General features: G+C 38.0%; 1 protein-coding gene across 4 annotated transcripts in view; it reads right to left on the reverse strand.

The window, feature by feature from the left end:
- The window catches only part of TLN2 (talin 2), a 222,685-nt gene that overhangs the window by 63,675 nt on the left and 136,702 nt on the right, over window positions 1-22,308 (reverse strand). For all 4 annotated transcript variants that reach the window (XM_084531652.1, XM_084531655.1, XM_084531653.1 and 1 more), the window contains 15 exons: window positions 19,310-19,386; window positions 17,453-17,633; window positions 15,530-15,643; window positions 14,734-14,842; window positions 13,854-14,062; window positions 13,255-13,353; window positions 12,251-12,418; window positions 10,486-10,780; window positions 9,023-9,189; window positions 7,947-8,075; window positions 6,448-6,561; window positions 4,471-4,584; window positions 2,937-3,071; window positions 1,895-2,023; window positions 1,178-1,280 (listed from right to left, as the gene is read on the reverse strand). In XM_084531652.1, the coding sequence (XP_084387778.1) occupies window positions 1,178-1,280; window positions 1,895-2,023; window positions 2,937-3,071; window positions 4,471-4,584; window positions 6,448-6,561; window positions 7,947-8,075; window positions 9,023-9,189; window positions 10,486-10,780; window positions 12,251-12,418; window positions 13,255-13,353; window positions 13,854-14,062; window positions 14,734-14,842; window positions 15,530-15,643; window positions 17,453-17,633; window positions 19,310-19,386 (2,143 nt within the window). The remainder of the gene's footprint in view (window positions 1-1,177; window positions 1,281-1,894; window positions 2,024-2,936; window positions 3,072-4,470; window positions 4,585-6,447; window positions 6,562-7,946; window positions 8,076-9,022; window positions 9,190-10,485; window positions 10,781-12,250; window positions 12,419-13,254; window positions 13,354-13,853; window positions 14,063-14,733; window positions 14,843-15,529; window positions 15,644-17,452; window positions 17,634-19,309; window positions 19,387-22,308) is intronic.

Raw genomic sequence — 22,308 nt, forward strand, 5'->3', positions numbered from 1 at the left:
TCAGACAAGAGGGAATGATTAATTAGTGAAGATAAGCTGTAAAGACTTTTCGTCACTAAGAACAGCAGAATATGCCACAATACCTGCAAACACTCAGCACTTGTCCAAGCAAAACAAAATACCATGATAGAAAATAGCTACATGAGCTCTGAAAAGGAACTCATTGCAAAACTTTCCAACTGAACAGCTTTTATAGCTTGGTGTTAAGAGAACTAGATTATTAGATATCAGCTGCAAGTACCTGTATTCCTTCACCAGATATCCAGTGCTAACTTCTGCATAACTATGTAATAGAAACACAAGCCTTATTAATCCAATTACATCTGCTTCAAATGAAAGCAACTGTAAGTTACTTAGCCATGATGCAGTTATATCTAATGAAGTGGTAATTGCCGTAACAGATTTTATCACTAATATAATGAAAATTCTACTGTAGCGTTTGCATCAACAGCTTTCATTTTTTACATAAAGGAGGGAATGGAACATTTTATCATTTATATGTAAACCTTCCCCAGCAACCCCCTGCAAGGAGCTTTCTCTTTATTAAGTGCTTCAGTCCCTAAAAGCACAGGTATAAAAACTGGGGCAATGTATAAAGAGAACTGATCACAGAATCCGCATGCCAACATTCCCTGTTGGCTTTACCCCCAAACTATACAAATGTGATTAATGAGCCGGAGAAGATAGCTGCATTATACATGGGAAATGGTGAAACATGTAGTAAGAGATGCAATGTTTTAAACATTACCAAATCATCCCAAGTATGTTTGCATCTTGTGTTGCAAAACATATCCATAGACCCTTTCAGGACTTGTGAAAGGACACAGCAACATTTCAGTGGCACTGGCCTTTAAATCGCTTTACATTTCAGTTCTGTCCAGAAAGAGTTTGTGACACTTTCAAAAACAGCAGATGTCTCAATCTGGTTATGTACATACAGCAGATTGGAACACTACTCTTTTATGAAGCACATTATTTACATTAGCAATTCCTACTAACTTGCCAAAATTCACTGTCAGCATAGAAATAAAGAAGTGAACAACTACTTGACTTCAGCACTCTGTGATAAGAGAGCCTTCTAACAAACATCATTTGGGAAGCAGACATTATGAATAAAATGGTACCTGTGTAGTGTTCTACACAGACATTCTCACAGACATTATGAATAAAGTGGTACCTGTGTAGTGCTCATTGCCTTGAGCAGCGCAAGTTAGCAACTGGGCCATTGATGAACCAACTGCTTTGGAGGTACTTCCCAGATCCTGAGCACATTTCTCAAGCTGTGAAAAGGTGCAAAGGACAGAATTCTTCACTTAAACTTTACTAAAACACACTTGCCTTTTAAACAGTGTTAAGAAAATTCCTCTCCTACCAAAAACAAGCTTCTATCTCAGCAACTGAACACAGAGTTTCTCTGAAGCCTTTATAGCATGTTTTCCCTGCCCAAGTTGAAATAAATTTATATATTAGGTCATAAGAACAACAAAATTAGAATTACAACATTTAATAATCAGCAATGGAAATCACTACCTTAAACTGTGGTGAGAAGGCAGTTTTTACCGAATAAAATATTTCAGTTTCTAAGAACACCAACTTTTGAGTTCTCATCTTTGTCCTCTATGAAAAACATTATCATTTTGGAAAGACTGAAACATTACTACTACTAAATAATATTTTTTCAATATAGGAGGTGGCTCTACAGTCCTGTGAGCACTTCTGCTACAAAAAAACATTCCTCTGGTGTAGCAGGAATATAGAATCTTTTCAAGAGAATCAGTGCAAAATCCCACCAGCATGATAATTATCCAAAGCCTCACGATTTATTTTGCCTCAAACACTTAATTTTTTATCAGATAAGTTTGTTTATAAATGAAGGACACCCTTCATTAATTACAGTTTCTCCTGGGAGAGGTTTTAGCTGTCCATCCACAGCTGCCATCTTTGCATCTTGCAGTTCATTTTTGAGTGTCTGGACTGTATTCAAAGCAGAATCGATCTCCATCGGGCCACACGCTTCATGAGCCTATTCAGAAATCAGATCAGTAACACTATTAGCACCTATAAGACACTATTAGAAACAGTAAATGCTTCAGATACAATCCCTCCAAAATATCTATTGGTCTCATGACTTCAGCAGCCCCTGTGGACGCTCTACACATCATGGCTTCCAAGCTACTGGATAATACTCTTAGCTTGTGAATAGAGTATCTTAGCTAGTGAATAACACTGGTAAGAGCCACCACAGGAATGAGATGCACTTACCTTGTATATACACATCTTCACATTAGGTAGTCCAGGTACTGAGAAAGTAACTCCTGCAGTTTGGACTTCACCTTTGACAGATAGCGTAACATATTTCAAGTCACATTGAACTCTCTAATCTGGCAGCCCACAATAATCAGTAACTTGGCTGAAAATTTTGCAGATTGCTGAGGTGTAATTTGAGGTGTAATTTTTGCTACAATCCTGTTTTGGGGCTTCAGCATTCACAAGATAAGGCTTTCCACTACGACTTTTTTTTTTTTTTTTTTTTTTTTTTTTTTTAAAAAACAACAACAAACAAACATACAAACAAAAAAAAAATGAACATCAAGTTTAGAAGTCGGTGTGTCAAACAAAGACACCTTCTACCCCTCATATTTAAAGGGAATAGTTCCAGGCTAACTGTGTGCATACCTCCCTGCCATGTTTCTGGTATGTCAGTAGTACCACAAGCTTTTCAGTTTTCTTCTCAGTTTTTCTTCCCCTGTCCACTACAACACAGAAGCCAAATGGGACTGAGAAAACCATGCATGAAGGCAACACTGAAGCTAACACTGCCTGAGCATGAACCATTCCCTTTAGGTGGAAGGGGGAGAAGACAGAAGAGGCAAGGAGTGAACCTGTGACAACCATTTGGGCCATCTTGCTTTAGCTAATTAAAACTACTATCCTACCTTCTGAGAGGCAGTTCGTAGCTCAGCTAAGCTGGTTGCAAGGTTCTTCGCGCACTGACTTAGCTGCATTGCTGCTGCTTGATCAGTCACAGTGGGTACTGCAGCTTTAGCAGATGCCACCATCTTACTTCCAGGCTGTCCAAAGAAGAACCCGGAACACAATTTTATGAGTTCATTTTCTTTAAATAAGACAGGATTTTTTGCTGGTTCCACCATTCACACATTTTTTTGCTGGTTCCCCCATGCGCACAACCATGAGCTTTTTACATCTACAATGACCACTTCATGCACTTGCCTGCTCCTTATCCATGAACCTCCTAGACTGCAATCTTTTTATTCACATGCTACACCCGAACATAATTCCAAACTGCAGTGTTGTCTGCAGCAGAAAACATTTGTTCTTTACTAGTACACCAGTCACTTTATAGGCAACAATGGAAGCCAAGAGACCTTAAAGTATTTGTACAGACTGCTTAAAAGCTATTTCTTCTGCTATTCTAGGTGGTATGATCAGGTCCAGATGGTATCAATGGGAAATTTCTTTCAGCATTTCCAAATACTATATTATTTCAAAATGTACACTAAAAAAATTAATACAAGCAATGACTCTTCACAGGGTTGGTTTCCTGCTAATGCAGTTAAGCTGCTTTCCTGATTCACACCACCACTTTGGTACGTACATACAGCCAGAGAGGAGGCAGATCATTTTAATAACTACAGAGGGAATCATACAGCAAAATAGTGACAGAACTGTGTGTGATGCTTCTAGTACATGAGACCATAAAGAACCTGCTAACAGTATTTAATGAAGGAGTTCACTTCCACTTCATATTGAAGGCATAACTGATGCTTATTAATGATAGTGTCATGATAGTGTCATTACACAATTAATTTCCTCAGTTTGTTTCTTGTCAAGAGTAAACCCAATAGCATTATCAACCCTCTTGACTTGGTCTTTTTTACTTTTTTTTTTTTTTTTTTTGGGGGGGGGGGGGGGAGGGGAGATGTTTTGGAAGAAGCAGAGTCAAGATTTGTTTTGAATGGAAGCCAAATCGAGATCTATAATATCTGTAGGTTAATATCTAAAAATCATCATAATGTTCGTTCCCTTTGTGAAAAATTCTCAAGATTGTTGCTGCAGCACTGCGACTCTACCTTCACTACAGATGGTTACAACATCATCTCTTATATTCAAGATCCCCATTTAGAAAGATGCTGAAATGTCACTACCTTGATCATAAAACTTTCCAAGAAAGCAAATGCTACTACAACAAATGTTTTTTTTCTTCATAAATTCCAGTTTTTCTGTTTTTTATATCCAGAAGTTTGGCAGTTCTCACTCTCCACAGGTTCAACATGTTTCAGCCACGTGACCTGAGGAGCTAAATTGTCCTTAGCCATGACAAAATCCCCCTGCAAAGAACTTCTTTACATTGTTTGTAACAGTTTACTGCTTATTTGTCACAAACAAAAACATAATTAAGAAGTGCCTTTTCTTCTCATGGAATCTACTACAATGATTGATTTACTTCACCTGAAGGAAGTTTTGGCTGGAATTTATTAGAGCAAGCTGAGCACTGAGGTCTTCTGCCTGAGCTTGACTTCCTCGTACACCCTGCACCAGCTGAGGAATGTGGTCTGCAACATTCTATAATAAACAAAAGGAGAAGTTTCCAGCATAAAAATATGAACCCTCTAACATTAAAACAAGCCCTTTCCCTGTCCCTCTCAAATACAACTGGTAAAACTCACAGGTATAATACTCTTATGACTTCAAAGAATTTGTTTAGGAGTCCATGAAACTCAATTAATACGTGATCGGACTTCTCAGAGACATTCTGTTTTTACTTAGAAATGTTTATTTCCACCACTCATTAGTTGAAAGATCCTACTAAACAATCAAGATTCTTGTGAAAAAATAGGTATTTATACAGCATTTTGAATGACTTCCTTTGTATGCATACATGCCAGTAGCAGAGATAAGTGACAAATTTTCAAAAGAGAGTCCCGTTTTCAGAAAAGCAAAATAGAGTACCTCATGCTTCTTTTCTTTGACATCTAATACTAAGTTTATAGTATAACTATAGAATTCTGAAGTGTAGATTATCAAAACAATATTCTTGGGCTGCCCAAATTCAATCTCATATAACTCTTTCACTTCACATTAATCTTATCTCAGCAGTGCAATACTGCTTTCAATCCCCAAAGTACAAAAATAGGTATTGATCTTCTCTATTATCTAATAAACCATCAAGATCAAATGAGAACGGACTGTAATGTATGCTGCAGATCAGCTTTTTATTATTATTATTCATGCTAAAACAGCAGCTGTCTACAGTACAATCCTGGTACATACTGCATTATTTATTTCCCAAATTTCGTAGGAATACCACCATAACAAGAAATAATTGCTACATATTAATGTGGTTTTTAAAAGATGCTTTCTTTCATGGTTTGGTTTTCATTCCCAGCATAACTGTTCTCTCTGCAAGAATACACTTTTGCCTTCTATTATCCTTTTATTTTTTTTAAAATGTAATTTCTTTTAGAATTGTGAAGAAACAACTATCTAACATTTGTTAGAAATTACGCTGTCAAATGTAGCTCAAGAACAAAGTAGAACAGCTTTTCACCACAGGAACTCTTAATTCTAGCTTGGAACTATGAAAACATACTTGACTTTAGGCATACCTTGAAATCTGTGAGCTTGCAATTTAAGCTGCTAAGACAAGAATCATGTAAACAAAAATTGTGGTCTACACCTTAGTTCTGAGTGACATTTAAGGCCGCAGCTGCTTGTAGACTGAACAGCAGAATAGGATGATCAGTGTTGTTAAATATATAACCAATACATTAAATAAAGATTTCACTGCATTATCCTATAAGTCACTATTTCTACTCCATCCTTTGTTTTGGAAAATTCAAAAGCTACTTTTATTCCACATCAGACTTCGGTACCATTTCACGGCTTCCATCATTCAGCAGCCTGTTTTTATGACCACTGAGCTACTAAGTTGCCAAAGAGCATAACCGTGCACTGACCTGATGGCCAAGACTTCTTGCCAGTGTACAAATCTGAGCAACCCGACTCATATGCACAGTGCTTTCAGCATAGCTCTGCATGCACACTACTGCTGACTGTTTTGCAGTAAACTTCCACTAAAAACGCTTGCTTAAGGTGACTTGTTTATTACTCGGATACATGCTGAGGTATATAAACCTGCAATCCTTTCTAGTAAGACGTTTTCAGGAATACTGTAGGAAGCAATTCTTTGCACTTACAGTAGCTCAGCTTTCTAAGGCTCTCCATGTATTAAAACGTATAAACCAGGGGGAAAGACAACAAATGATGGTTCTGACAAATCCATATTGATTAATGTGGGGATATATATGTTTAATTTTTTCAATCTCCGTTGAGGTTAAAACAATACGACTAGAGAGGTTTGTCTTCATCTCCCCATAAAACTGGGTTTGAGAGAGTTATTTGTCAATAGGTAGTGATAGATTTTACCTTACAGCTCTGCACAAGTTGCTGGTGGGCTGCAGTGTTCTTATTTGAAACAGCTGCATTCTGAGAAGCTGCAATAGTCTGAGTAGCAGCAGCTGCAGCTTGTTTAGCTGCAATCTTAGGAGAAAAAGAAATAGATAAAAACAATGATTATAGTAATTCAGAGGATGAAATACATACTCTAAGTAACTTTAAAGCTAACAACTTAGATAGATTAAGACACTATCCCTTGATTAATCTGATTTGCCTTAAAGGAACTAGGTCTCATGATGAAGATGAGCTGAACACTGCTATATAGATGTTTACCCAATTTGTTATTCGATTTGAAGGTCCCTTCCGACCCAAACCATTCAGCTTGTATGATCCATCTTGACAAAAAAGCAAATGGTGAAAACAAGCTTCTGCCTTGGGTGAAAGGGTGGTTGTGAGCTCCTGCCATTTGTATCTTAGGTTGCAGTATTACCAAAAGATCTCACAGAAAACAGAAATGCTCTAATCAGTTAGCTGCTTAGAAAGAAAGCCAGAGAAAACAAGCAAAGTAGATGGAATACTGCTACATTAACATCTCTGACCAAAGACTGAAGGGAACCCATGCTTTCTTCTACTGAGATGGTTCTTCGGCAGAAGTGAAGACACCGAACTAATGCAGAGGTACAAATTGTTCTGGTATTAATGAGTCTAGATGCACTGAGAAGGTCTTCCTCAAATATTTAGGACTTCCATTATTTATTTTATTATTCTCCCTCTCACAAAATTAAAAATTCAACAATTTATCCAAGACATTCTGAAATGTTGTGCAATGCTCTTCGTTAACTGGCCCACTAAACACAACCAAGCATAAAGTTCATCCTCATCATTACACACTTCATCCCTTTAAGGCATTATGCATTATCAGAGCAGTATAAAATAAACATTTTTTCTATAAAGTTTTCCTGCATTCTGTTAGAAAACTGAGACATGATTAATTTCCTAAAATACACCTAATTTTTGTTCTATACAGACAGAGGAGCTTAAATGAACTTCTGGAATATGGTTATTGACTAAGGTCTTCCTGTTTGTCTAATCTAATTGTACCTGAAACATTTTCAGATTACCAAAAATAATATTTGGAAACCTGAGATTAGTGAGATTAGGTGTTTTTTTTGTTAGTTTGTTTTGTTTTTTAATGTTTCTACATTCTAGCTGAAAACAGGAAGATTGAACCCTGCCTGCACAACAAACTTCAGATAAATTTCACCTTCAGTGCACAGTGAACTTTTAGTTCAATGCCTTCTGAATCAAATGCTTACACCAGTTGACTACATTAGTGATAGAAGTTACTCAAATTTCCTGTAGCTGACAACTATGGTATCCTATGCTACCATTGTGAGTTTCAAGCCCTGTACTCTGGAACTGATCTTACAGCACTTAGAACTCCTCCTGAAGTATGCGTTTCTAATTGTTTCAGCTAGAGATTTATCAAAATATAGTGAACTGAAAATTAAACAGTATCTGGTTCCAACCTCTAATCTGTTGACGATTTTCTTCTTGATGGCATTCTGTGCAGCAGCATTTGTAGCAACACGCAATCCCTCTGCTGCTTCTCGCAGACGCTGTTGTTGATCCTCATTTTCAGGATTGGCTGCAGCTCCCTGCACAAAATTTCAGAGCAAAAACCATCAGCCTCAGAAGCTGTTCCTGGAGAGAATGTAGATGAATATCAAACCTTTAGTTACAGACAGTCTGCTGCATCAGCCTTTATTTTCTATATATTACCTTAGCCAAAGTTAGAAGAACATTTGACTGCTGAATATTAAACCATTAAAAGCATATGCAGAAAAACTTAATGCTAGTGCAAGATAGTTTCTGTTCTTACTGATTGTAAAGTGCTTTCAGGAAAGATTTCATTTATTTGTATACAATTTTTTGATTTACATACTAGTTTAGCTGTTTGGAGAAGAAATTGTTTTGTTAAATGTTTCTGTTGTGATCTGTGGAAATATACTTTGATTATATGGATGCTGGCTTTGGAAAAAAAACACATTTCAGAATTCCTAATTCAGTATGCATTTCAGTAACTGTAGTCTAAACCCTCAGATTTAACACAGGGCATTTTTTCCCATTGAAGTCTCAGAAAGCTGAGAAAGCACTGGGAAGTCAAGAATATGCTTGTAGCCAGGGACATGGGTCTTTTAGAGGCCTAGGACAATTGCTGGCCATGATCTATAAAAGTCTTTTTGAATACAAGATCTAGGACTCAACTCAAAGAATCTAGGCCTAACTTAGTGGATTTAAATAATTTTCCAGCACAGAAAGGAAAGAGAAGTTCGGATATTTGCCTCTTGTGAGAACAAACATGAAGCAGGAAGGTGAGGAGGTGTACATGGTATACAACACACCAAACATTCCTCAACTCTAGGAAATTGTCTCCAGAAGAAACAGAGGCAGAGCAGACTAACCCATTACATTCAAAACACCTAGGGGACAAGAAAAACGGTCTACTGTCAGCCGAATCTAATCTAAAATATACCACATATTATCTCTACTTTGTGTCTAACTACACAATTTTAAGTGGACAGTTACTTCAATTACCCAGTACCTTTGCAGCTTCAACCATGCGGGCTGTAGAATCTGCTAGGAGCTTTGCAGCAGCTAGGAGCTTCTTTGAGTTGTCCATATCAATTTCTGCTTCAGCATCCGACCTCATAGCATTGACAAGATCTGAGGTAGCTTGAGCCAGTACCCTGGCCTGCCTTACCATTTCACCTATGATATAAAATTATGTTTTTACTGTCCCCATCTTTACATTTCAGCTTTGATTTAAAAAGTCAACAAGATAAAAATAAAGTCACATTTGCTGTAGTACTCATTTTATTTGACAAGGATATATAAGTAGTTCATAGCACAGTAGCTTCACAAAGTCTCGGATGACAATAATAAATGGAAAATAAATGTCATCCAAGATTATCTTTTACTAAATCCTTCTGTACAGAAGCCAAATGATTTATAATTGACAGTTGAACACAGGACTTAATATACACGTACACACTAATTAAACCCCTTTGAGTAGCAGAGTATTAGCTTTTTTTTTTTTTTTTTTTGGCAGTTTTCATCTGGGAGATTTAGAAGGTTTTAGCAAACAATGTCCCTGTATGTCTTTCAAATACCTTGATCTTTCATTTCTCAGAGAAGCTGCTTTTAGGGCCAAAATACCCCAAGAATTCATATTACTTCCCCACACAATTTCCTCCAGAAGAGCATTGCACAGCTGAAATGACAGTTCCTTGAAAAAAAAATATCTGAAAGAATCTGAATCTACAAGAAAAGATTACTTGGTTCATATTGGCTGTACTGTGAATAAAACTGTGACAGTGATATATTTAATTTCCTGTCCTTGTGTTCAGATAACACAAAAGAGGGAGGAGATGAACACCATATAGTCCCCAAGAGGTACCACAACCGCTTTTTTAAAGTTGTGTCATTTTGAAACGTTATATGAATTATCTTGTTATCAAATAGACACTGCCTCTTTATGCGGTTGATAATTCATCCCATTTTTAACCATTGAAATATCACTGCTCTATTTAATTTCCTGTGGGGTTTTGGTTTATTTTGTTTCTGAAAGTTCATATTGGGTCATTTCACAATATTAAGTATCTCAAGTCTGCCCAGTTCTAGAATTTGCACATTTTAGAAACATCACAAGCAGCAAAATAATTTTTAAAACCTACAACAAAATCTAAGCAAAAAGAAATCCACCACTGGCGAGTGTTCACTTAGGTACGTGTCCTCCTATTCAGAGATGAGGACTTACTGCACAATTTTGTGAAGTGAAGCAGTAGAAAAGAAGAAAGACTGAATACTACAGTGATCCTTTAGCATGGTATTCATTGTTTTCATACAATATTCATTCTATCTAGCACACAGCTATGTACATTTCACTGATTTAACATTACGGGTTGAATGACCCATTAGGGTGCTAGCAGAGGTTTTAAACTTTATTTATTTGAAATGTACAAATCTCCAAATCAGGAAAAGCTATTATCCATTAGAGAGACTTACCAGCATCCCCCATTGAACTGAAAATACTCTCCGTGACACACATGATGGTATCTGTGGCCTGATCATAGCGACCAATAGGTTCTCCCCTGCTTGCAAACTGGCGGACATGCTGCAAGAGGTCATTCAGGGCTTGGCTGACAATGCTGGCAGCCGCACCAACCTGCTTCAGTAACTCAGTATCATCTGTGGCAGCCTGGCAGGCCCTCACGCAATTCTCCACTGAACGGTCCACCAGTTTCCCTGCCTCAATCAGCTGTTCCTGGCACACCGGGGAGCTGATGGTGGGACTCACAACCTGCATGGGGAACACAGACAAAACATTCAGAAAATGGCTTATTTGCAAATTTTCCAATTACTAGTAATCAAAACATCTGCTGTATTAGAGTTCTTAATCCTTAACATATCTGTTTTCCCTAGACAGAAAGCCCTGTAGTATGTATTTAGATAGGTAGCTTCACAGATTTAAGTTAGGAATCTGGGCTGTGGATGTCATTAATCTTCACTTAGATACAAGAACACAAGCCACCACCTTCATGCTTCTTTCATGCTTCTTCAGCAGCTGCTGACCTGATCAATCACTTAACAGTGGTTCTGGAAGACAGGCATTCACCAAACTCCTCAACAAAAAAACCACTAAGTACACTTAACACACTTGTGCACTCTAGAGTTCTAAGTAAAATTAAATCTTAATTGGAATTGGTATTTTGTATAGCCTTCTCATACCAGCCTTCTGTTTGTTTGTTTAAATAAATTACTTGTCAAAAGCCATACAACACTATTTCTGAAGCTACAAGTAATAAACTCAGTAATCTACGGATTAGAAACAACCCTTCCCCATTTTGTCCAGGCCTATCCAGACAGTTTTTAGCAATGGGAAAACTGTGCATATCTTATAAGGAAAAAAAGGATGCCACTGGTCATCTAATTCTGTACTGAAGAAATTCACAGGCAGTAAGAACATCAAGTCGAGATAATGAAAATTCATACATATTCATTACAAAAAGCCCTTACAGCCAAAGATAGAAGGTGAAAATACTCAAAATGTAATAGCTAAAATTGGCTATTAGTTTTATTCTAAGCCTCTTGGATGTTTCCGAATAGTTGAATACACATTTTCCAATCACAAGTAACCTTATGAAAACCGAATCTGCAGACTTTGAAAGCAGTTTCCGAAGTCAGTAGCGTGAATTGCTTTCATTAAAAATCAAAAAAAGGCTACAGACAATGCAATGTTGCAAGTGTAGACTTGAGAATTTGGGATCTGATCAACTCTTTTGTACTTTTCTTATACTGAGAAACAATACCTGGCCAAAAGCAATGGACCCTATTAAAACAATTGGGCTACTGTGAAACAACGCAAATATATTTAGTATCAATGATTACTAACTTAATATTCATGCTGAAGTTAAAATCAACTTTTAATTATTTGAATTTTAGATTAGGTGAATTCAGTGTCATTCTAGTCTTCATCAGAAAACTTGCACAGTTCCCCAGACATGCTGTATTTCTAGGGCTTTTTTTTCTTAAAGTTACTATTTTGATCATTATCATCAGATGATCTATATTTTCTACGGAATCTCCCCTGGGGATTACAGCAGTACCTCACATCCTCTGGGCCGATATTCGATTGCCACTCCTATGGGTGACAATTTATTAGTCATCAAGTTTGATATTGCACAAGACTCCAACTATGATATTATGACAGTATATTGCCTGAGCTACTGGAAACACACAGAAGCAATCTCATGAACACTGCTAGTCTCACCTTGGCACAAGCCACGAGCTGGGAAGTAGAGAGTGCACATTGTGTAGCAGCAGCAATGACCCTGTTCTGCAGGACTGTATCCTCAGCAACCTGTGCTACGTTCTTGGCCTTCAGCACTAACATGGCAGCAGCATTTGCAACAGCTTTGGCCAGACTCATTAGAACATCCTGATAAAATAAACAGAAAAAAAAAATCAGTATTATAAGCAAATAGTATATACTTTGTTTATACAAGATCAAGTCTTCTCAAGGTAATTTTATATATATATATATATATATATATATATATATATATATATATATATATATAGGCTCTGAGTGAAAAAGATGCATTTATAACACAGCATTTAAGGACAACAGTTTTAAACTGCTAATAGGTTATTATATGATTAAGCCAAATAGGGGTTATCCTTTCACATCTGGTAATACTTATCACCTAATCACCAAGAAGTTAGATTTGTAATATAAAAATTTTCTCCTCATCAGTTTGCCAGAAAGTTTTGTACACATGCATACATATACACACAGTAAACACATACATTTAATGAAAAGAAATACTCATTGTTTATTAATCTTCATAAATACATACATTCAATAGGTTTAATAGTTTGGAAAAACCAGGGAAACATGAGGAAGGGCAAGAATTGAAGTTGCCTGCATGCAAGTGCAAATTTTAATCCCATAAAATCCCTGTGTCTTACAGAGCAAGCAAGGATCTGACTAGTATGTATATACTATGAGCCATGCATTCTCAACACAGGGGAGTATAGCACTAACAGCTTTCCATGGAGCAAGAAACCATCTGTATGACATATAAAATGAAGGAGTTCCTACAAAATCAGCATTCTATGATCATATAATTAAAATAATTTCACAATGGATTAACCTCAATTACCATTGAGCAAACATTTCCAAATTGCACTTGGCAAAGCCTGGTTTGATGCAATGGCCTCCTCATTATTAAGCTACACAGCTCTGGCAAAGACAAGCAACCCCCTTATTACCTGGAACCTTTCATCTGTTTCATTCTCGCCAATCTGTCTCAGTAGCTCCCCGCTTGCTTGCCCAATGCTTCCAGCTGCAGTCAAAACTGTCTGTCGAGGCTGGAAAAATAATTGTGGAAAATAAAGACAACACACTTTATTTAAACATCGGATTTCTTCAAGGAGCCTCTACATTAGCATGCAGTCAATACGAACAAAAACTTAAACCAAAATGACTTCGGAAAAATCTTTTCTATATACACAGCTGGATTATTTTGCAAGTTTCATCTGCAGTGCTCCCTGAGAATGTGTGAAGAACTTTGAAGAATCTGAATAGACATTATTGCAATAACTCCAAGGAAAATTAATGATGGACAGCCAATAGGCCAACTGATATGAAATAGCAGCAGATTTCAGTTGTCTTCAAAAGAAGTATCTCTTTTATGCTGAGTCTTTTTTGCCTGTGGCAGTGATTTGTGAGTGAACTTCCTTGTCCTTCTCTCAACCCATGAACTTTTTTCCTCCATCATATTTTCTGAAAATGTCTTTTTGAGAAGAGGGAGTAAGACAGCAGCATGGTGGTGCTTAGCTACCCATCACTGTTAAATGACCACACTCACCTCCCCTGAAGTAGGTTGCACAGCCTTCAGCAAGTCTGAGACAGCACTGGCTAATGTTCGAGCAGCTTTCAGGAGGTCCTCTCCACTTCCGACTTCATCATCCATGAGGGCAGCAAGCAGTTTTACACCTTTAGACATCTCAGTGAGGTTGGAGGAGATGGTTGTAATTGCACATCCTACAGCAGTATAGTCCGTGTCAACTGGGTCACCTGTAGAATAAATGGTTTTTCATGAGCAGAATGCTTCAGTGGTTAAAAGGGAAAATGAGGCAGCCACCACAGACTACACTCTGGTGAGAGAACAGATACATCTAAGGATGGCCAATAAACGTCTACTAAGTAATTTCAGTGTCATTTAAAAATTAAGGTCAGCTATCACTTTTCCAGTCTCTACATTTCTCTTCTAATATAAATTTCTCTTCATCCAATGCAATTTGCTGACAAGTCCACAGTTTGAGCTATTTTCCCAGTTTCAACCTTGAAAGAACCCAAGCTCACACACTATTAACCCCTTTAGGTCACTCACAGCTCCTTCAATTTGTAATTTGCCAAAGCAAAACCACTGTCAATAAACATCTATAACCTCTAACAACTGTCTAACAATTAATGCTTTTCATAGTAACCTTGCAGAGACTGCTTAGTTGAATAAGCAAGCTATACTTTTCATCAACAGGAGTAACTTCAATGTTAGAGATGATAAATTGAATATAAGAAAATTGTGTTGAGAGGGACATAAAGCTTGTTTTGCATGTCAATGCACTTAACTATTGGACTATTTTGAAGAAAATTTCTCCCCAGCCCCCTCTTAGTCTGTCCCTATGATACTTGAATTAGACTGATAATTAGGAGACTGCAAGCAAGTCCTTCCTTTTGAAATTTACCTGCCGTAAGGTTAACAACAGATGCAGTTCCTGCAGTGATAGCATCAACCTGAGAGTGTATTTCATGTTTTGATTCATCAACCTTGTTCTGAACCCATACTCTTGATGCCTAAAGAGCAACAACAAAAACAAGAATGAAGGACTGCAGCAAAGTTCTGTAAGATGAAATCCTGTATTAATCTCTCATTCCTTCATCAATCTTTTAAAATGAAACAGAGGACAACTACTAAGCCTTTAGAGAGAAAAAAAACTCAATCAAACATTCTCTTTTGCTGAATCTCTTGCTACAGAATAGCTGTTAGTCCAACAGCTGCTGTTTTAAGGTGAATACCATAACCAGTGCATCATCAAGGATGATGATTCTTGACTGGTAGTCCCACATGAACAGTAGTTTATTGATCTGTCCTCCTACCTCAGCCTGGATCAGATGTGACAGAATCATGTTTTGTTCTTTTTTCATTTGTTCATATTTTTCAGGTGTCTGGGAGACAGTCACTCTCATCACAAATATTGCTTATAGTTTGTTTTTACTTTTACATATGCACATGAAACAAATAGAATTATGGACACAGTTATGCAAGGAAGTTTGCTATAACTAATCTCAGAAGATTGATGAAAGTGAGATGGAGCAGTGTACATGAATTCCTTATAGCAAGCACAAGCATGTTTTTTTTTTTTTAAATCTAATTTAGGAAGCTTTACAGATACCACTTCACCTCCACAGACAATAATTAAACTGATCTGCAAACACCCCAAAATATTAAGATTCATTTCTACGGGGACAAGAAAAACTCACCATGTCCTGCCCTAGAGGTGGAAGGTTATCAACTTCACTGAGGTCGGCTTGTGCTTGTTGAACAGCATGCATGCTCGTGTTAATAGTTCCCATCAAGGCCTGCTGAGCTGAGGTCTGAAAGTCAGAACAAGGAAATGACTGTGTGTTGTGTTCCAGATGGCAACTCAAGCAGGTGTTGTTACTTAGGCATTAAAAGATTGTGAGTGACAACAATTACACCAGGCCATTTCAGACAAATAGCACTTCCCTCGTGCAGTCAAGAAAGCAGCTTAAGCTCACTGAAACTCCTCTCTCATAGTCTTGATTCTGCCCATGCCACTTTACACTCCTCTATACTTGCACACATGCGTAAGATGCTGAACATTCACAGATCAAACAATGCCCAACAGACACTCACAAATCACTGAGCTGTCTTACTGACTTGCATCCTGCATACTGAACTGTACAGGACTGACTTCCTGGAACAGCCTACAGATGTTACAAAGAACAACTCTAAAACTATATTACCATTAATATGCATAAGCTAATGAAAAATTGAAGAGTTTTAAGTGAGACAGGATAGCTATCTCTATAGAGCGTCCGTGGCAAGGTCTTGACAGGGAAGGCTGCAGGGGTGGCCTCTGAGTTCAAGGCCAGGGGCTGCCCTGTGCTGGGTGCAGCTGGTTCCAGCTGACTCCACAATGGACCTACCACAGGACACAGCTGAGCCCAGCAAACAAGCAAGAGGTGCCTCTGGGAATGCACAGTGCAGAAAGGGCACGTGGACTCCTCACCACATGGCAGTGAACACTGGGAGGGAAAGGTGCAACAACCCTGCAAACACCGGTGCCAAAAGAAGGATGGGAAGGTGCTGGAGCAGAGGTTCCTCTGCAGCCTGCGGGAGAGACCGTGCCAGAGCAGATATCCGACACTGCAGCAAGTGGACATTCCCGGAAGGGAACTACAGCCTGTGGAGGTCCCACAATGGAGCAGGGTCTCCTGCCAGGAACTGCAGGGCCATGGAGGTCCCATGCTGGAGCACCTAGCTTTAGCTGGTCCCACCTTTAGCTGCAGCTAAAGGTCTGTAGCCCATGACGGAAAACCCATGCTGTATCAGGGGGAAGATGTGAGAAAGAAGCAGCAGCAGAGAGGAATTGCTATGGAATGACCACTTGCTGGTGAGAGGAGGAGGTAGAGTAGTCAGGAATGAAGAAATAAAGTTGAGTTTGTGGGGAAAAAAAGGAGGTATCAGTGTGGTAAAGATGTTTTAGTTTTTGGTCTTCGTTTCTTAACATCCAACTCTATTTTAACCAGTAGTAAATTACTTTTCACCAAGTCAAGTCCATTTTGCCCATGATGGTAAATTGTGATCTCTATGCTTTTATCTCAACCCATGTTGAAATAAAAAGCTTTTTCTTATTTTCTCCTCCTGTCTGGTTGAGGAGGGGTAATCAAAGAATCTGACAGCCACTAAAGTCAACCCACTAGACATACCATGCTTCTAATGATATTTCATGAGCTTAAGCACTGAGTACATTCGCTATAGCCCATTTAGGCCTTTTGGTAGTGTTAAATTTAAATGAGAAAACTCAGCACCAGCTTTAAACCATCTAGAAACATCTAAATTGTAGACTAGTGACAAGCTAAAGATGAGTTTTTCCCTAAAATTGCTTACTTTTGCCAATCTTCAACGTGCTTTTTTCCTAACCCTTGAATACTGGTTTAACTACTTAAAAGCAAAGAAAAGGGTTGAAGAGCTGTTGTTAGGACAAATGAGCAAGCCATTGAAAATGTGGTAACTTAAGTATTTCAGCTCAAAACGTGTTCAGTAAGACAGCCAGGACACCACACTCTACACTTAGCAACATGGAAAACATCCTGTTTCTGACAACTTGCAGCACCAACAAGTTTCAAATGCTACTACAAAACAAGGAGGTTCCTCACAAGCGGGGGCATATGTCCTCTGTGCATCTGACCAATGGTGACCTGTTGCTGGGGAGAAGGCATGATGCCGATGTTGAAAGTCTCTGGGCCACTGGACCCCGACCGCATAACAGCTGGTAGTGCCACAGAGCCATGCTCTACCTTCCCTGTTCGGTTGAACTGCTGCTGCAAGATGGTGGACCTAAAAAAAAATATATATTTTTATATGTATATATAATTAAAATAGAAAAATGCAATACAAAATTAGTTATCTCCTGCAAGTCCTGCCAGATGTTCTTCCTGTAGGATTTTAAACTGCATTTCATAATATTTGGAGAAGCTAGAGAAGTTTTAACAGTCTTTTTTACCAAGCATTTTCTAACATTTTAGGGAAAAACATACGTGCCACTTTTGACAGATCAAATATTAATAGCACTAATAAGCAGGCAGCAAGGAAAGAAGATACAGTTTTGGTATATGTGGTACAATAAATTTACTCCTCTAACATGCCTTACAGACAGAACAGGGTTTATGGCATAACAGACTGCTCTGTTTCAACTGTGATATAGGCTGATGAATAGAAAATAGAAGCACCAACCCTCTGAAGACATTCTTTGCAAGCAAGCCCAATGTTTGGGATAAAAACTAACATTTTTCCCCTCCTCTTTATATGCATATACACGCAAAATGCTTGCTAATAACCTGGAAGCCTGTAATATTATAGACTAGGAGGTAGGATGCTTTCAAGAATAATGAAGTTATTGTCATCCATGGTCACAATCTCCTTTGCCAGACGTAACACTCATATTTAAATAGGATTCCAGCTTTAACAGCTAGAGGTATTGACAGGACTTTTAGCTTTAGCAGCAGCAATGTGCTGGAGGAAAAAGTAGTTTTAATTATGGAAAATCTTGTAATCATTTATTAAAATCTTTGGGCTTTGCTGTACAGCACTTAACTAAGAGTATATTCTGGAAATAACTTGGAAAGGGCAATGTTGAAAGCAAACATCTGAACATATGTGTTTCATCAACAGTTGAAATTTCACATAAGGCCAATGAAATATCTCACCAGTTGATATCCACTGAACCACATGTTGAACAATAAATCAGACTTTTACGTATATAATGCAGATGCTGTCATCCTTAAAGTACAAACACGAGACTTGAGGGGCTCATTACAGCTTAAAAAGTCAAACCTGCTTCTATTTCTTCACAGCAAGGAAACACTGAATATTTGTTTCCAAGAGTATATCCATCTCTGCAGTTGTACTTTTTGCTATACTCAGTTACTTTCCCACCAGAACCATCGCCTGACCTACTAGAGCCAAAACCTTACCTTGAACCACACCACACATCTGACTGGTTTGGCTAAAGTGATTTGGTGTAATAAGCCAGCTCTGTTAATGACACAGTGTACAATTAAACTACCAGGAGTCAAATTCTGCAGGAAACCATGGACCTAGAAAGACAAGTAACTAAGATCTTGCAAATCCTAGCTGTTTGTATGAAGATCAAAAAACTAATATGATATTTTCAGCTTTTTTTTTTTTTTTCAATCTTATTGACTTACAGCCTGAACTCCATTGTTAAAGAGTCAAGTTACTACAAATTGCTACTACTGCTGGTTGCCCTTACCAGCGTTCTTAAGACAGAAAAGCCTGCTCTGCAATCCTAGGATGAAGCTGGAAGTCCACAGAACTGTCTCTTGAGATAGTGCTTCCTTCTGTTAAACTACCCTGTGGAAAATCATTTTTAAAAGGTAATAACTATACTTTTTATAATTATTACTATATATACAATAATAACTATACTACGAGGGATGAAAAAACTACCATAGCTAAAAGATTACTGTTAAATCAAAAGCATTTCCACTCACTTCTTTGGTGAAACAGATTCTTCCAACATCGTTGATTCCTCATCGCCTTCAAGACCAAATCTATCTTTACTTTGTTTCTAGAGAAAAAACAAACAAAGTTCTATATATTGCTTTTTGCTTTCCAGCATTTTCTTGCCATTTATCAGAAATCTAGTAAAAAAAAAAAAAGACTTGTCCAGTACTCAACACCATGGATACTTTTTTTTTTTTTATTATTTTTTTTGGGAGGGATGGGGTTGGTAGAGTGTAACAATATAACCTCAGCTGTGGAAGAGGAGTTGTTGCTCTTCAGCGTCTAACAGACCAAGTTCTATGCCTTGGAAAATTCAGTGCATAAAGGAAAAAAGCCTATCACAACTGGCAATGAAAGCAAACTTGAGACTTTTTTGAACAAACGGGTATGAATAAAGTGCTGAGGTTACTATCTTTACCTCTCTGAAAAAAACATTCTGGAGACAGTGATATGCAACAACAGCAAACTACAGCACAGACAGGCACATGTCAACCACTAAAACCCCTGCTCTTCTGACTCAGGAACAGCAGACTAACTCAGCCAATTCGAACACAGCTACAAGCCATCTTTAGCATCCTAAAACATCACTATAAGGTGCTACCTACCTTTAGGAAACACATATCCATATGAAAGAGAGTATGTTTAACATGGTACCAAGCCCTTTTACCATATATTTCATATATCTGGACAGTCTGGGCATCTGCCTTTGAGGCTTTTTTTTTTTTTATAATGACATAAAAGAGGCAAATGTACACAAGGCAACTACAATATGAGAAATAACAGGAAACAACAAGCAGTTATAAAAACAGAGCCTTGTAAAAGCAGTCCATTGCCTCCAGTAACCAAGTGCAGTTTGCTTTCCACCTTGTTACACGACTTCATTCAGCAGACAACAAGAGGGAAACACCCACTATGATCTTAGGTACATTTAACAGGAACTCTTCATGCATGTCCATACATACATGTACCCCGGCTTTCTCCCCAGAAGTTCTTACTGTAATAATTTGACTTTAAGCATGAAATGAAACCGCTTATTTCTAGTTAAGATTGTGTCTTACTTCCAGATTAGTGTGAAGTAAAAAATAAATAAATAACAAGTAAAAGCTACTCAGGTTGAGGATTCCCTGTCAACTGTTTAACAATGTCCTGGTTTCAGTTAGGACAGAGTTGGTTGTCTTCCTAGTAGCTGGTAGAATGCTATGTTTTGGCTTGGGATGAGAGGAGTGCCGATAGCACCCCGATGTTTTAATTGTTGCAGAGCAGTGCTTACACCAAGTCAAGGATGTCTCATCTTCTTGCTCTGTCCTGCCAACGGACAGGCTGGGGATGCAGCAAGAGCTGGGAGGGGACAGACCCAGGACAGGTGACCCAAACTGGCCAAAAGGGTGTTCCATATCATCTGACGTCATGCTAAACAATATATAGGGGTGGCTAGCTGGGGGGAGAAGGGCCAGACTGCTCGGGGTTAGGCTGGGCATTGGTCAGGGGGTGGTGAGCAATTGCATTGTGCATCACTTGTTTTGTACACATTATTATTAGTAGTACTATTATCATCATTATTGTTGTTATTATTATCATTTTCCTGTCTTAATAAACTGTCTTTATCTCAACTCACAGGCTTCATTTTCCCGTTTCTCTCCCCCATCCCAGAGAGGGAGGGGGAAGGGTGTGTGAACAGCTGTGTCGTGTTCAGCTGCCGGCTGGGTTAAACCACAACAAACAACTTATTACTAAAGCTGCAGGACTGCAGGACAAGAGTTTTTTTTTGTTTGTTTTGTTCTTTTTTTTTTTTTTTAATGCATGGGTGTGCGCTTTTTTAATTTAATACTGTAATAATACTTAAGCATGGAAAAAAATGTGTCCCTAATCCACACCAGAGCAAACCAGTTGAAATAGTCCAAAACACATTAAAAATTAACATTATGCAACTGAGAGGGATGACCCATACTTTGAGTCATGCATCAATGAGCAAAGTTGAGCTCAACAATTGGAAACTGTGTGCTTTTCACGTGTGTCATGAAGCATCATGGGTGTTTATTGCTTAACCTGTTCCTATTTCATTCATTTTACAATCTGCTGACACAATCAGTTTAAAAGAAGAAATCAAAGGAACGGAAAGGGGTGGAAATATGCACATCTATTCTATCAGGGTGGAAAAGCTGCTTTTGTTTTGAATTAGAAAGCAAAACTAATTGTGAAGCTTGAGAGCTAGAATCAAGTTTTAAACCTTCTATAGAAGCTTGTCATTTATTTAACACATTAAGTCTGAGATCAACAGCCTCAGAGAAAAAGGCAAGTACTTTGATGAATTCTGGCAACCCCCTTCAACCTCTGATTTCACAACAGTTGATGTTAACATCCCACACTGTTTGCATGAACAAAGGCCAAAAATTCTCCTGAGCTGCTTAGCTTTCTGTCATTTCTTTAATAGTAAAGATCTGTTAGAGCAAATTATTCAGATTCAAACAAACTGCATCAAGTAAAATCTTGTCAAGAAGCAAAAAGTGCTATTTGAAACACTTGGCTTTTGTACACAACATGCTCAGAATAAAATCTTTTAACTTCGTATTTGTTGGCAAAATAGGTCTTTTTGCTGTTGTATTTATTTACTTGTGAATATTTTTTTCTGTAGGTGCTTATCAGCCTCTACTCTCTTAACATTTTGTTAAAAAGTGTTTCTAATAGTCTGGTGCCTTCGCAAATACCAATTTCCTCCCTCTCTCTCTCTGCAGAAGTGAAATATAAATCTTTGCTTTACTGACCACAGTATTTATTAAGCAATATGTCAAAAATGACTTTTTTCTTTACTTTTGCCAAAATACCACCTCGGCTTTGATGCAGTATATGCAACAGACAGAAGACAACTACTACGTAGTCTTTAATGTAGTTTTAAAGGCTGCTACCATGTGATCATTTCCTCCCATCTAATTCACCATTTTGATCCATAGCTTAAAGTCCACAGTTGACAAGACAACTTTTGTCTGTT

Source organism: Aythya ferina (assembly GCF_964211825.1).
Source record: "Aythya ferina genome assembly, chromosome: 11".
Lineage (NCBI taxonomy): Eukaryota > Metazoa > Chordata > Aves > Anseriformes > Anatidae > Aythya > Aythya ferina.